Genomic DNA, 16,290 nt, shown 5'->3' on the forward strand with positions numbered 1-16,290 from the left:
GTGAAAAAGAACAAATCAATTAACAAATAACTCATGAACAAATGTAGTTATATATATATATATATATTTTTATACAATAGTGCACATAATACTGGATTGTCAACGAGTACCTTACAATCCACAACAGAGTGGGTCTTTCTTTGTACAATGAAATGACTCAGTGCTGCTATAGGCCCATTACTACAGTACCTTAAATGGGTCGTAAACCATGGAAGACATGATCCGTGTCCAACAACACACATGAAATGACCACACCTTCAATATTCACACACAAAAGACTAATACATAAACATAGATATGACTCAGCACACTTGTGTGTATGTGTGAAAGAGAAAGAAAGAGACCCCGAGGTGCTGAGCGGTGGATTTATGGTGTTATGGGCTGTTTTTATGACGATGCCCCTGGTTTGCGTCTCTATGGGGCTCCATCCTCACCGGTGGTTACATCGCCATCCTGGGCCCCTTACACCTTGTTTGCCCAGGTTTTGGGGTTGCTACGGCGACGGAGACAGCGTTTGCTAATAGATGTCCTCTCAACACGCCTGGGCCACCCGGACAACTCTCTGCACAGTTCCGCTGTAATGTGCAAAAGACACATATATCTCTGCAAATGCATGATCATGAACCCAACATGATGCTTTGTTTTACTTGTAGAGTGTCTCACCTTTCAGATACTCATCCTGTTGGCACACTGTCCTCATACAGATCTCTTTGTTGATCACATAGATACGAGGAAGGCTGCATCAGAAACAGGATAAAATTAGCATGAGTATTGTAAAAGAGCTGTAGTGATACAGTTTGACCTGGGGTGACAGGGTGCAACTACAGTAACTAAAACATTATAAGGCTGATCTTTCCAGCAGTGGAACGTAACATTGAAGTACTTGTACTCAAAGTATTTCCATTTTTCGGCAACTTACTACATACTTTTACTCCACTACATTTATCTGATGTCTATAGTTATTGTTACTTTGCAGATTAAGATTTTACACACAAAACGTTATCAGCTTATGATGACTTTTTAATAATTAAATTGACCAACAGTAAATAAAGTAGTGAAAATTAACTCTACCTCAACAACATTAAAACGCTGCTTACAAATTGATGCATCAGTGATATTTATCCAATAATAATATCAGTAATATCAAAATACTGACAGGGGCTATTCTGCTGCATAATGAGTGACTTTTACATATGAAACTTTTAAGTATATTTTGCCGATAATGCGAATATGCTTTGACTTAAAGGCCCCTGAAATGATTTATTCAGTTGACTTCTTATTGTGAGCAATAGTGAGTCTGACATGAACACACTGTTTTCTGCTAGTCAGAACACTTTTGGTTGTTTCACATGAGAGATTTCTGTATTTCTGCTTTTGTCTCTGCTCTTTTCACTGTTTCTAAGTGGGTGACAGCTCATTTGGAACAAGGTGATGTTTCATACTATTGCGCACCAATCGGAGTTTAGCAACATTTGAATCAAAATCTGATGACAGTTGAGGGTTGCATGCTTAACTTGACAGGCCACTGTCTATCAAGTTTGATCAAACCACACCCACACAGTCCTGATGAAGTTAAAGTTAAATTCTTATTAAATAAAAACTAAGACTGTGTTTTATTCTGAACTTTAACTTTGATTGTTGCTTATTTAGTCATGTCATGAATATTTAATGTCATAGAGAAGTTTTCATGGGCTTTAAATTAAATTATGAAGGCAGGACTTTTACTGGTCAAGGAGTATTTTTACATTGTGGTGTCACTACTTTTACTTTAGTAAAGGGTCTGGTGCTTATTCCACTTCTGATCTCTGCAATACTCCATGTGTGTTCACGAAACAGTCATGGATGATGCTATGCACTAAGACCTTCGCTACTAATTTATAAAAGTCATTCTGCAGGTAAACTGCTAAATTAGAAGTGGTGTTCTGTAGGAAAGTTGCCGATCACCTGTAGAGACAAAGACCATGAATACATTTCCTGGTGGGCCGATGAACAGAGTACAGCCTGGTGCAAGGATACTGCTCCTCCCTACAGTCTGCAGAGAGAGAAGAAACACGACATATTGAAATTGTATCAATCACAATGATGAGATGAAGCACACAAAACGTTGTGCCAGCAGTTCCTGTGGCCTTCTGAGAGGCAGTTCAGAGGTCATCTTCAATCTGCTGTCACTCACTGGGTGGCAAGGTGCCTTCAGGTGCCTCAGTGAACTCTAGAAACGAGGAAAGAAAACACGATCAGATTAAGAAAACGTCTTACTAGTGACCCATTGCAATGACTCACAGACTGACAGATGTCATGCAACATAACTCGTCCTGATCTGAAGTGTGACTTAAGAGGAGAAGAGCATTACCAGCCTGCTGGAGTTGGGCTACAGCTGTGAGCGCTGTGGAACAAAAACCACATGAGGGGAGTGTTTCACAGCATAAAAACAAACACACAGCGACTCAACCATAATTAAACAAGATGATTTGTGTGTTCTGTTTGGCAGCGTTACCGTGGAAACTGCAGAGGAGCAGGACCACTGGAAGGCTGCCCATTCCTTCAACTTGTAAGAGGTGAACTTTACGAGCTAAAGGAAACCGAAGAGGAAAAGAGTCAGGGTGATTTCACAGAGTGGAACTGTTCAATATCCTCACTCAAGATTATTGTGCTGTTTGTGTTTCCTTTAATCTCCTTGTGTATAAATACTCCAGGTAACTGTAATGTTTTCCCTAAAGTTTTGCTCCAGCTAAAAACACAGAGAGCGGTGCTATGTTTTGGATACCAGACAAGTTGTCATCGTTGTTGAAGAGTGCCTGATGTCATTTTGCTGTGGAACAATCTGCTCTACAGTATATTCTTATATACTTTGGACTGCTTGTAAACAACCAGATAAGGCAGCATTGGAGCAACTATATAAAAAAGGTTTTAAATGACACTTTCTACCTTTAAAATGTTTTTCTTCTCTCCCTCACTCCCTTTCTTACTCTTTCTCCTTCCCTCTCTTCTCTCCCACCCTGCATCATTCCTCTCGTGATGTGTCAGTGTAACTTTGGAGTCCAAGACGTGAGTTCTCTCAAAAGAATGTGTTTTTTTTTGTGCCCAATCTGAGCACCCCTCTGCCCCTCCTCTGTTACAGTCGCACATTCTTTTCCAGCTTTCTTTTCATAGAACATATCACTGCTTTCCAACTGTATGATCATCACTAGCCCCTCTGAGTGTGACGCTTTTGTCACAAGTTGTGTCTTTTCTGCTCCGATAATCAGAGTCATGCATTTGCAATTACTGAATTGAAAACTGGATTGTCCTGGTTTAGCTCGGTGCATGCCTCTGTTGATCTGTTTTTGAGAGTGACATGTTTTTCACTGCTTGTACTCACTGAACTCTGTATGCAACCACACATCACATTACTATAAAATATCAATTCAGAAGTGAATCAGTTTATCAGCCAAGCATTCATTCTTTACATTGCATGTTTACATCTAATCAATAGGAAATATCCATTAATATATTTGGATGTGAGATATCCTGCGTGTGCACATCCTCCTCTGTGTATTTCCTACAGTATGTGTTAAAATCAAGTGAAAAAGAAGCAGAATTAACTCATACTCACAACTTTTGCTGTCGTCCACAACTGCTTTAGTTTTATGAATCTTTTGTCTTCTCTTCTTTCCCCTCCTTCCCTCGCCTTCTCCCTCCTCCTCCTCCTCCTCCTCTTCCTGTCCTCCTAACCATCAGTGTTTTCTTGCTTTTCACTTTTTTTCCTGCCGCAATCTGGTAAGAAATTTAGCATGCAGCTACAATCTGATGTCCTTCATGTGAAGGGTTTTCCCATTTGTTTCATTTCACACACACACCTTTTTATTGGTCATCTTGAACAGACATTATATTAGACAGATGTACAGTTGCAGTGCCTTAGTTTCTCATCACCACACAAAGCAAAACATCCAACATCATCCACAAAAATTAGGGCAGTTACTCTTGTTCATTAAATAGGCTCCATTAAATCTGTAAAGGCAGACAAGTGACAGAGGGCTTTTTAAATATACTTTCCTTTAAATAATACTCAAAGTCTTTGTAAACACATATGTAAAGATATAACTGTCTTTATTTAAGATAATACGATCACAGATGCAGTCTCTATGTATATATTTGCAGATGTAGATTTTTCTGAGCCTCAGCAAGTTATGTTTCTCCTGGAATCTGTTTGGATTTGTTGTCATATTAATGGAAAAATTAAATAATGAAGCAAATGAAAGACACAAATGAACAGAGGCATTGAACCACAGAGGGCCTCAAATTTGACTTTTGCGCTACTTAATACAACCAGCAGGTGGAGCAGTGTGCATAGAGTCTTTGGCCTCTTCATACAATCAGGGGTCAGTCAGTAAAAGTTACTGAATTGATAGAACAGTTAATACTATCAAGAGAGTTAAGGCCTGTCTTTGGTTTTCTGTTAGACTACTCTAATGTGAGTTAAACAGAAGTGACTCATTTCAGATCTTGAAAATTGGCCACCTTAAGTCAAGTCATCTCTGCAGTAATAATCAGTGACAGTCTCATGTTTTAAACATATGTTTCTCCTCCCCAAGTCATGTGCTGCACATCCTGAACATGTACAGTATGATTTTAATTCTCCACAGCAACCACAGTTTTTATTTAATGCAGAAACGATGTTTTGAATAATTGATTAGTCAAGTAGTTCAATAGAAGAAATCCTAAAAATATTAATGATCTGTTTTATAACACTATAAACTGAATATGTTTAGGTTTTGAACTGTTGGTCGGACAAAAAGAGACATTTGAAGAGGTCATCTTGGGCCTGAGGAAATTGTGATGCATATGTTTTTTTTTTTTTTTTTTTTTTTTACATTTTATAGAGTAAACTATTAATCAGTTCATTGAAAAAATACAGATACCATCAAAAACATATTAAGTGATAAAGAAAATAATTAGAAAATGTGGATCCCAAGAAAGTTTGTGATCCATGATAAGAAGCCCAAGGTACTTATATTCTGTCACCAGCTTAGTCTGCTGGCCTTTGTTGTCTTTTGACAACTTTGCAACATATTAAATCTCGCACAATTTAATTCAGTGATGAGCTTCAACCATTGGAATATAAAGGTTTTGTTTGCATGTTTATATAATGTAATATTTTTCATCTGTAACCAACAATTCCTTAATTATCAGTTTACATAAGCTATCCTTAAAATATTCCAGATGGTTATCTCTGCAAAGATGGCCATAGTTCCTGACCCTTTGTCTCAGAGGCTCTTTGTGTTGAAAAGATGCTTTTCATTGGGACTGTTACAGCTGCTTTGGGAGGGAAACTTGACTCTGCATTGGCTTCCCTGGACATGAGTAATATAAATATTGCTACACATACCCCTGAAGCCACAGACAACAAAACTCTCAGTGGCTCTCACCCTATGGTAGGCCTAGTCAGTTCACGAGGGAGACACTCATCATCCCCTTGACATATCGGGGCTGCACAAACTCCAGGGTGAGTCCATGTGGGGTGCCCCTAACAAGGTCGACTGGGCGAGGCCGATGACAGCTTGACAGATTGAGGCAGTGTAAGCAAAAGAGAGGAGGAGAGGAGCCAAGAGGGACGATCAATCCTTTAGACACATCAACCTGCCACTCTGCCCACGCTGCTCCAGCGTACAGGGAACTTAGAGGAGGCAGAGGCAGAGATGAAGAAAAAGAGTCAGGTGGTGGTGGAGCCAGAAAGTAACGCAGAATGGTTAAGGCAAACATGCCAGATAGTAAACACATGATAATCTCTCAACTTGTTTATTAGTTGAACGGCATTGCATGAGGCATGCCAGCTCTGGAACACATACTCTCTCACTGACCTCCTTTTCACCCCAACACACTCCTCCCTCACTCTACTACTGTCTCTGCATTTCAACTAGCTGATACATTTTTCACATACTGCTGTGTTTCCTATGTATGAAAACACACACACACAAACACACACACCCATGCACCATTTTTGTCTTTCTATACTTGTGAGGAACCTCATCAAAGTAATGCATTCCCTGGTCCCTAACCCTAACCATCACAACACTGCCAAACCCCAACCCTTACCCTAACCCTAAGTAGTCCGACGCTCTCTTAACCTAACCCAAACCCAATTCTAACCTGAACCTTAAAACCAAGTCTTAACCTTCAAACAGTCCTTTGAAGTAGTAAGGACCTGCCAAAGGGTGCTCACAATGCAGAAATGTCCTCACTACGATGGAAATTGGTCCTCACAAAGATAACAATAAAAGCAATAAAAGCACACACACACACACACACAAACCCTCACACTCAGGGCAGCAAATGAACTCTACCATTAGCACAGTAAATGCTCACTCATGACATACTACAAACTAGATCCAGCGTTGCTCATCAGTGCTACTCGCTCTGCAAAAGTGATAATTTGAGGCTCTTCTAGTGAATCAGTATCATCACTCTCAATCCTGTTTAAGCAATTATACTAGCTGAATCTTAACAAGCAGCCAGGTGACAGAGAAAGTTGCGGGTGTAGGGGAAAATTAGGCCATGATGACCCAAGTGTTTTGCTTCACTGTGGGGATACATTTCAGACATTTGGCCATATGAACTCTTTATCTGCTCCACTCTGGAGCTCAGATATCTGTTTAAATATCTGTTACACCTGACATCATTTTCCAGCTAGTTGTTTCCGTATCCTTCATCCATGCGGCTTGTGGTAATCTGTGTTAAAAGATAAATATTTGTATTAAAGGACACTAAACTCTCCACTAAAGACAGAAACTAGGTAGCATACAGCGTAGCGTATCTAAGATATAACATTTAATTCTGAAGATGCTTTATGGACAGTGAATGTGACACCATGCAGACCGTCACAAAGTTTACACTTTTGTGCCAAAGTGAGATCATTCAATACTGGTAGCATGAAATCTGAATCTTGCTGACATTACAAATCTAAATCCGATGTTCTTGGGTTTCTAGATTTGGGAGTGTGTCTTTCATATTCACAAACGTTTAAAGGTCTGTCGTGACTTGGAAGTACAAACATGATATAAGAAGTAAAATAAGCTGCACCTCCCTGACATTGCATTTGGATTTTAGTAAGGATGATCAGTCCACGTGGATAACTGTCCTTGTTTCTCCTGTTTTCATCATCCCTGCTATCTGTCCTGATGGACCTCAAACAGATTTGCACCTCGATCAGCACCTTTATGTTGGCACTCTATTGTCTTTGTGGTCCGCACCATGTGTTTCCATTTGTCAGGCTGTGGTCCTTCATTAACTCCCCACCAGAGTGTCACATGAGCCTTGTTCCTCTTTTTCCCAGAAAACAGCCGTTACTAAAGGAGATATCAAATGTTTCAATGTAAACAAACTGTACTACGGGACACAGTAAAAGAAGGTCTTGGTTCATGTTACCAGTGACCTGAGAAGAGAAAGGTCCAGGGAGGGAATGAATGAAAGGGAGACAGCCGCCAAAGGTTGCACAAAGTAGATGTGACCACAGATGCAAAGATGAAAGGGAAAGACAAGGCCCAAGTAGCGCAAGGGAAAAGTAATCAGCAAGAGGGCCCGAGATAAAACGTGGGAGTTAACAGGCAAAATGGGTCAAAGTGTTCCATCAGATTGTGCTGTTACAGGCCTGCGGGCGCCAAGGCAGCCTGACTTTTGCATTTGGAGGGCTGTGGTGTGCAGATAGTCAGAGGGAGGTGATGATGTGCATAGTGTGTAAATAGATGGGTCTGGGGTCTATTTATAAATCCATCTGGAGTGGCCCTTAGCAGGGGTTAGCACAGGCCCTACTGACATACACACGACTGCACTGCACATTAGCAGTTTGCTACCAGCAGGGATCCACTCCAAGTTGAAATTGAGATATTGTGCAAACTGCAATGTGAAAGTTAAAACAGGATTTGATTTTTTTTTAGACAGTTGTAATTATCATAGCATGATTCAGCAGTGGCAAAAGTGTACAAAGTGGCTGTAAGCAATACCAAAGCATTATTTTGGGTGATTTTTTATTTTTTATTGTTTTCTGTGACAGATGTAGGACAATACCTGAGGTTTGCATCACACAAACTTGGAAGAAGCTCACACTGGTATCAATATCAGGTTGTATTGTTCAGTCCAATTTTAGATGTACTTCTTGTGTTCAACAGCACCTGTTGCTTCACCACATCAAAGATGTCACTTCTTTCCATACTTGTCTAGAGTCTCTTATAAAGGTTTCCTAAGTTGTCACTGATTATTTATAATTGATTAATTCTTTATTTCATTGTTTACACATTACTAAGAAGTAATTATGTTTAAAAAATGTCCTGGTTTATAGCTCACATTGAAGTTATACATGCTGATACATAATCAGTAAAGGGTCATTGGCTTTTCATGTCACAGTTTTTAACAGTGACAAATGTTTGTAAGTGATAAAGGTTTCTAGGTTGTATCCTCTGGAATCTTCTTCTTCTTCCTTATCAGTTAAAGTGTTGAATAAAAAAAGCAGGTAATGTTGGAGGAAGACATGCTGTACACCAAGCAAATGTGTCTGATTTATATGTGGCCTTTCAAGCCAATACCTATGGCTTATTGTATAATTAAATTGTGAAATTATTATCATTAAAGCATTACTAAATTATCCATTAGGTTTACTAAGTTTATTGTACATTATTCATTATTCATTCATTCATTCATTATTCATTATTCAGTTTATTATTACATTTATTTTTAAGTTACCTCATTACCAACAACTTATAAACCCTTTCATTTTTTCCTTTAGCTTTGAAAGATTAAAATGTCTCCTGATCCCCCCCTGGCCTGCATCAAAAACACTGGTATTTGAGTAAATAAAGATCAGGGACCCTGAGGTCAGGTAGGGTGGGGGCAACAGCAGTGGATGGCAGTGTGGGTTGTTCCTTACAGTGCAGTGATTTGGTGTTTTCAGAGGTTCACCTCCAGATTTACAATTGTATATGAACCAAGCTGTCTTCTCTTGAAAAATGCTATTTATCTTAATTGTGTAATAAGAGACAAATTTGTAATTTGCACCATTTAAATAAAATCGACTTGACTTAATATGACACTGTCCGTGTACCTCATGAACTGTATCTCATGAGAAGTTAAGGTAAATACAAGGTTTTATTTTATTTAAACAACAATTCCAATACAGATTTTTAAAGGCACTATGATACAGCTTGTAGTTTCAAACCTTTAACCTTTCTTGTATTATTTATAGACTCTTTTAATTAAGACACACAGACATATACATAAATACATACTCACACTGGAATATATACAACAACAGAAGTGGTAACTTTAGTAAGGATATTTATTTAAAAAAATATGAAAAATACAGCACCTCAAAGATATGTATTAAATTTAAATCTATAACCATACACAAAAATACATTTCATCATAATGTCAAACATGTTATATTCATAAAAAACTGTCTTGAAACAATTTTATAAAGACAAAGCTTATCTCTCCCCTCTTCCTTCCCTCACCAGCTCTTCTGCTACCCCTCCTCCCTCTCTTATTTTTCTGGCCTCCTTCTCTGCCTCCTCCGCCTTCCTCTTCTCCTCTCTCTCTGTCTCCAGCAGCCACGGCCCTCCCAGATAGCTCAAGATCTCCTCTGGGCTTCCTCTGTGTTTGGGCTCAGGGTGGAGCAGCTCCTTGAAAAGAGTCATCACTAGTGGGCTGAGGCCCTCAAACTGTGAAGGCAGAGGGTTGTCCCTTTGGTTTTCCTTCATGATTGTGTAACTCTCTATTTCCTCCTCACCCCTCCACTCACCATCCCCGATCTTCTCCTCTTTTTCAGCCTCACGGTCAAACCACTCCTTGTATCTGCGGTAGCCACGGTCATCATTGGTGCTCTCCTCCCAGGGGAAGCAGCCAGTTAAGAGACAGTAGACAAGTATACCAAGGGCCCAGCTGTCAATACAGGGCTCCACTGTTATCCAAATGTCCTCCATCTCCTCATCAGTCCCATTGCACTCCCTCCTCTCCATCTCCTTCTCAGCCTCTTTGACAGGTTCCACCTCAGGAGTGCAGAAGGGCGACTCGTACCAGACAGCACGGACAGTGGAGCCGATGGCCCGGGAGAGGCCAAAGTCACCCAGTTTGACCCAGCGACAGGAACTGTCACACAGGAAGATATTCTCAGGTTTGATGTCACGGTGGACGAAGCCCAGGGAGTGGAGATGTGTAACGGCACCGCTGAGCTGGGACATCACCCTCTGGACACACTCTTCATCCACCCCGACCTGAAACAGAAAGACAGACTGCATCAGTGCTGCCTCAACAACATCAGAAAACATACTCTCTATAACTTAGTACAACATTTCATGCTAGATGAAAATTAGATGAAGTCTGGTTAGAACACCACATCGTTGGCGCAAAGACAAACTAAATCTGCGTCACCCAAATTCATTGGTGACGCTCTTGGAAACTCCTGCTTTACTTCCACTTCATTCAGTGAGAGCAGGGTGCCCTTATTCTTATCAGTACTCTATTATGTTACTGGCAGTGACACTGACACAGAAGAGCTGGATGCCTTTATCAAGCATGTCTCAAAAGGACATGGTCAGCAGTTACATTTTCCATGAAATCCCTATGAGAAAGGCACACAGCAGAAATAAAGTATAATCCTACTGAACTGTTGCAGCGTTGCATTTGATTCATAGTCATCTGTCATGCAGATATAAATCTACAACCTTGTCTTCTTGTTTTGCTGCCTGGATTATGTTCACAGGCAACATTTTTCCAGTGAAGGAAGTGCTATGTTCTTTTTGCAACAAAAGCACTTTGGCTAAGGTTAGGGAAAGATTGTGGTTTCAATTAAATGCTGAAAAACTAAACAGGCTCCTTCTCCTGTTGACTTTTTCAGTTTTAAAACCACAATCTTTCCCTAACTTTAACCAAGTGCTGTGAGTGCCTAAACATAACTATAAAAAAGTTTCATCATGCTTGTGTTGCTAGAATAGGATATTATATTGCGGATATTGTACGGAAAACAAATGAAATACATTGTCAGTAAACATTTTGCAGATACGTTTGGTATCAACATTTTGCAACTTGCAAGATACGTTAATTGAAAACATTTCCTCATTATGTTGATAAAAAACACAATCCGGGTGGCATTGTGTTTCTTTTAAATGTAATTTCTATGAGACAATCTAACATTCATGCAAGCTTTTGTTCTGCTGAAGTTAGAGGAAACACCCTCCATGCTTCATTTTACAAGTAAAAGTATTTTAGGCTAGACATGCCATGCAGGGTATTAACAGCACATTTCATGCCACAAATCAGCCAAACTGACCTCTGACACTATCACACTGTAGAGGTCACCGTATAGACCAGCTTGCTGGGCAAAGACATAGTAGGATGGCGTGGAAAAGAAGATGCCAAGGGCCCGTGTCAGAGAAGGATGGGTGCAGTAAGAAAGGGAGAGATTGTATTCACGCAGGAAAGAGGTGAGCGAGGTAGACTGACGAGGGAAGAACTTCAGAGCCATAGGGGTTCCTGAAGGGAATGAAGCAAGACAACATGAATACTACAATATCTAATCAGTTTTAGTCAGATGTTGTCAAAAAGCCGTCATCATTGATGGAATGTGAGTGCTGTCCATCATTGCCACTGTGAACAAATATAACTTCCCCTTTGGGGCGACTCAGTTACACACAGCTACACCCCAGTTGGGGAAACTCTATCTCAGAGAATGTACCAAAGCACTTCATTACAGCAACAGAAGCTCAAACAGTTAAGGGAACACTATCAAAAGACAGACTATCAAAAGACTCATCTGTCCTTACTGCAGCGCTGACCCCACCCGACATGTGTAGTTTCTTCATTAGAAAGAAACCTGAGCCTGAGACAAATGCGCTACGGTGGAGATGTACCATTTCACCCGTTTCAGATTACGCAGTAGGAGTTTAAAAGCATGATCAAAACTCTTAATAAAATATACCATCATTAGGAAATTTGAATGTGAATTTCATACACTCTTGCAGACTGATTAAACTGAGATGTAATAGTCTCAGGCTGTCGTGACCTTTAACCTGGAGTCTTGCACTAACCTCTCTTTCTGTGTACAGCTAACATGACCTTTCCGTAGGATCCCTCTCCCAGGAGCTTTACCATCTGGAAGTGTTCGGATACCTTCAGACTGGGCATGGACTGCGCCGACAGGAAACATCGCTCATCAAGTTCCTGAGCTGCTGCAGCCTGAGCACACACACACACACACACACACACACACACACACACACACACACATACATAAATCCATACTCAGTGTCATTGCATGATGCCTACAGATGATGATTGGTTCAGTGGCATCAAGAGAAAGGAGATTCACAGCTTGACCGGCATGTGTCGATGTTAGCGATAGATAACTTCACAGAATGTCTGAATCTAGCGCTGAACATGCTGACGTGATACCTGAACCTGCTACTTTAAAAAGGATCTTGCAACTTTAAATCTCACATATCTCATAAGTGCAGTTATACGTTAACAAATACTATTCTCATGAATTCTTATTAATTCATTAGTTTGCATACTCCTAATCAGAGTTTAAGAACCACCTGTCAGAAATTTGTGGAAAATTGTGTTATGTTATCACTTTCTGATCAGATCTGACAAGCTCTCCATCATCCTACAGACGAAATAAACTTCAGACTAAAACATGATGTCTTATCAGGGCGATCATAACATTTGGCAATGTCATTCAGTGTTTTCGTGAAGTCACATCCATGATGGCTGTCTTTGAAGTAGATCCCCCACCACATACACTAGCAAATTAAGAAGACTGTGAACAGTTACCACACAGCTTAACACAAAAAATAAAGCTATGGTAGTAGGAGAACATATTTTTTCTTTTGACCTTCCACGTGTTGCGTAACTGAGTTTAGTGGGCAACAGATTTTAATTTTGATTAAATTACACCTGTTACATCCCTGTAAACAAAACAAGCAACATTTCTGGTAGTTGTTGCACTAAAATCAATACATTTTCTGGCTCGGATTAAAATAATAAACCTGATTATGATAATTTTCCAATAAATCTCTGATGGTGAGATCAAACAGTGCCATATGCTATTTATTTTTGAGTTATGCCATGCCAACAGTTGATGGATGGATCTCAGTTATGAGTTGCTGCTTGGCAAGCAAATGCAGCTGATGTACAGCCAAAAATAAGACTGCAGGTATCAACCAGTCTGAGAGTGCTGCTTGGCAAAGATGTAGCCAAAGACAGCTCTATTTTAAATTATGGGCTGCTTCAAGATCAATCGTGTATAGATTGATGCTGCTCTATTGGTACACCAATAGGCTCCAGAATGTATCTCCACAACGTCAACTTTTCAGACATTGAGAGAACTCACGGGCTGATAAAAAGCTGCATTTGAGACAATTTCCAAACGCATGGAAAGTAAAATAGACACATCATATTTCTACAGGAAATCCTATGGTAAAGAGTAATGTACTATCAACTTATCAGCATGTTGTTATAACTGGTAACATGGGAAAATAGAAAGATATATTGTCTATGTATATTTGTCTATGAATTTTCACAGTTTTGAAGTCAAAGCACAGTGTTAAATTCCTGAATTCAAATCTCAGTTGGGTTTTGTTCACAGAGTTGTTAACACATGTTTGGGTTATCACATCATAACATTCTTTGGCTGCTCCTCATTCTACTTACGGCAACATGAAAGGAACATAATTTATTACGTACTAAGAATTGCTTGCAACTGAGTTTTATCCAGGTCACAGTTTGACTTAGTGATTTATTGGCTCTGATACATTAATAATTGCAGATGCATCTCAAACATTTGTTGCATCAGGAGCATCCTGATATTTGTCCTCGTAAATTGAGGTGATTATTAATCAACCTCCTATTCATAAATGGCAATTGACATAAGGCGACAAGTGACCTGAGATTTTAATAAGGGCTCTGCATGAGCTAATTTCATTAACAAATTTGAAGTTCTGTACACGTGCTCAACATTACAAGCTGAAAATCCTCTCAATGGCATTGTCTATCAAACCTTTGCAGCCTCAGAGAAATTTTGCAATAAAAAGCAAGCAGTGCATTTGCACCATGCCTGCATGTCATCATATAGTTGCAAAAACACATTTATAAATCCCCCAACCATTTGCACATACAGGAACTGTTTGTTTTTTGCAGCACAATATGATGATTTTATGAATATCACTTAACTCATAAAGCTGTCATTTAATTGTGTATGTAACGTGTTGCTGCTGGATTTATCTTCAGAGGAATAACGTGCAATACTTACTGTCATTTTCTGTTCAGTTGGTTGATCTCTGTTCACTTTGTCTCTGCTCTTTTCAGCATCTGAAGACTTAAACTCCTGGCAAGCTGCTGCCACTGCAACTAACTACTGTTCTATGCTGGAGCTCAACTGTATGTCCTCGGCTGGACTGATGATTTAACTGGAATTGATGTGGGTATTTTTGCCTTTGCTCCGTGGTTCCATGCAGCAGCACAGCAGCTTTATAGAGGAGGCTCATAGATGTTTACTGGAGATCTGGATATTGACAGTGTGCTTTTCCCCAGGAGACACACACACTGAACTCTCTCCCTCTCTTTCCTACTCTTGTGCCAGCTCTCTCTCGCTGCCTCCCTTCTGTTATGCTGGCAAATACGCGTGAACCAGCTACAAGGCATGTCAAACCTCTCCCTCTCCCTCCTATGTCGTGTCCCCCCCCCCACACACAGCAGCGTTAATATTCCACCGTTTCCAATCTGTCAGTCAGCCTGACCACATTAACCCGTCTCTCTCCTGCCTCCCGTCTCCTCAGCTGTCACTCACTTTCTGCCCAAATATCCTCCCACCTCCTTCCCCTTCTCTTTCCATGTCTCTGTCTCTTTCTCACCCTTTCAGTCACTGTGAGTCAGTGAATTCCCCCCACAGTGTAGGATTCCTCATTTAATCAACAGGTATGCTGGAATGATTAGATTAGGCCAACAAGCTGTACATGATCCCTGAATCTTACTAGGATTATAGGGTACAGTTAAGCATGCATGCCACTTGGGCCCTTATGTTGTCCAATATCTTTTTTTCTTGTGTTGCCCTTCATTCCTGTCCAACTCTGCAGGAGGCATAATAATATGGTTTGAAATATATCAAATCCATTTAATTTCCCCATGACGTCCTCTAGCCTCTTGAGTCTACAGTGAAGAACATCTTCGTGGTTTTCATGTGTTATTTTTATCATCATCATCTGTTATTTTTCTCATAAAACCCATCTCCCTTTATCTCTTCCCAAGTGCATATTATGGCATACCATCACAGACTGACATAGCTAACAGTTGAAACCTTGCCTTGCAGAACACATTCACTCTGTACTTTGCTGTCTACATGCCAGCTCTGTTTCCTACTTAGCGCTAACTGCAGGTCAGGCTTCTTCTCCAGCTCCCATGGCCTCAACACCCTCCTCCTCTATCTGTCCACTCAGATAGATTTCCCTTGGTACTACACACTACAGGACTATTATTGCCACTGGCTTAATGGCTGTTTGTTATGTAACACAAACACTGGCTGCTATCACAACGGCCTGCTCCCTGATCAGGTTACTACCACCGCTGTGCTGTGGCCAGCCATAGACCAATGACTAATATGTACTTCCATGTTTGTGTTTGCACGGTGCACCATATGGGTCCTTTTTGCCCCTGCTGTGACAACCACCGCCACTCCACCACCAAAATACATCACTTTCACTATGTTGATTCCAAGAGAGAGTCACTTTCATTCAAAAATACAGGATGTAAAAAACACACACATGCAAAGCGTAGATACTATGCACGCAATCATATACCACATGAACGCGTATTCATGGATGTTGATGCACAGAGGGTCTCACACACATGCACAGGAGCACACACTCAAGACAGCTTTGCTGACGGTTACTGGCAAGTTACATAATGTATGTCTTCGCTATTTGGTTACACTTCCATATTTGTGAGTGCTTTTGACTGCTAAAAAAGAAAATTGTTTATCCTTACACGAGAGATGAGATGGTCTTCTCCTTCAACGCTTGCATTTTAGATATATATATATATATATATATATATATATAGGCCTATTGGTGTACAGCAAACATGATATATTGACTGAGAGAAGACAGCAAGTTATTTTTCATCTCTTTTTTTCTCGTTTAAAAAAGACAAATGACATAAATTAGCATAATATTAATATATAATTCCAGAAAGTCATGCTTGTTTGTCATTAACTAAATATATTAGTACTATAGTTGTACAGGTCACATGATTATCCAATTTCCTGGTATGTGT

General features: G+C 40.1%; 2 protein-coding genes across 2 annotated transcripts; both read right to left on the reverse strand.

Moving 5' to 3' along the window:
* Positions 1 to 44: 44 nt before the first annotated feature.
* On the reverse strand, positions 45 to 3,698 carry mfap5 (microfibril associated protein 5). Its single transcript, XM_044209151.1, has 7 exons — positions 3,593 to 3,698; positions 2,495 to 2,569; positions 2,351 to 2,383; positions 2,174 to 2,209; positions 1,945 to 2,032; positions 664 to 737; positions 45 to 575 (listed from the first exon to the last, which is right to left on the reverse strand). The coding sequence occupies exons 2-7, from the start codon at positions 2,535 to 2,537 to the stop codon at positions 463 to 465; spliced, it is 387 nt and encodes a 128-aa protein (XP_044065086.1). The 5' UTR covers positions 2,538 to 2,569; positions 3,593 to 3,698; the 3' UTR covers positions 45 to 462.
* A 5,588-nt stretch (positions 3,699 to 9,286) lies between these two features.
* On the reverse strand, positions 9,287 to 14,684 carry sbk3 (SH3 domain binding kinase family, member 3). Its single transcript, XM_044209055.1, has 4 exons — positions 14,273 to 14,684; positions 12,051 to 12,198; positions 11,294 to 11,496; positions 9,287 to 10,238 (listed from the first exon to the last, which is right to left on the reverse strand). Exons 1-4 carry the CDS (start codon positions 14,276 to 14,278, stop codon positions 9,453 to 9,455), a joined length of 1,143 nt encoding a protein of 380 aa, XP_044064990.1. The 5' UTR covers positions 14,279 to 14,684; the 3' UTR covers positions 9,287 to 9,452.
* Positions 14,685 to 16,290: the final 1,606 nt, after the last annotated feature.

Source organism: Siniperca chuatsi, linkage group LG9, assembly GCF_020085105.1.
Source record: "Siniperca chuatsi isolate FFG_IHB_CAS linkage group LG9, ASM2008510v1, whole genome shotgun sequence".
Classification (NCBI taxonomy): domain Eukaryota; kingdom Metazoa; phylum Chordata; class Actinopteri; order Centrarchiformes; family Sinipercidae; genus Siniperca; species Siniperca chuatsi.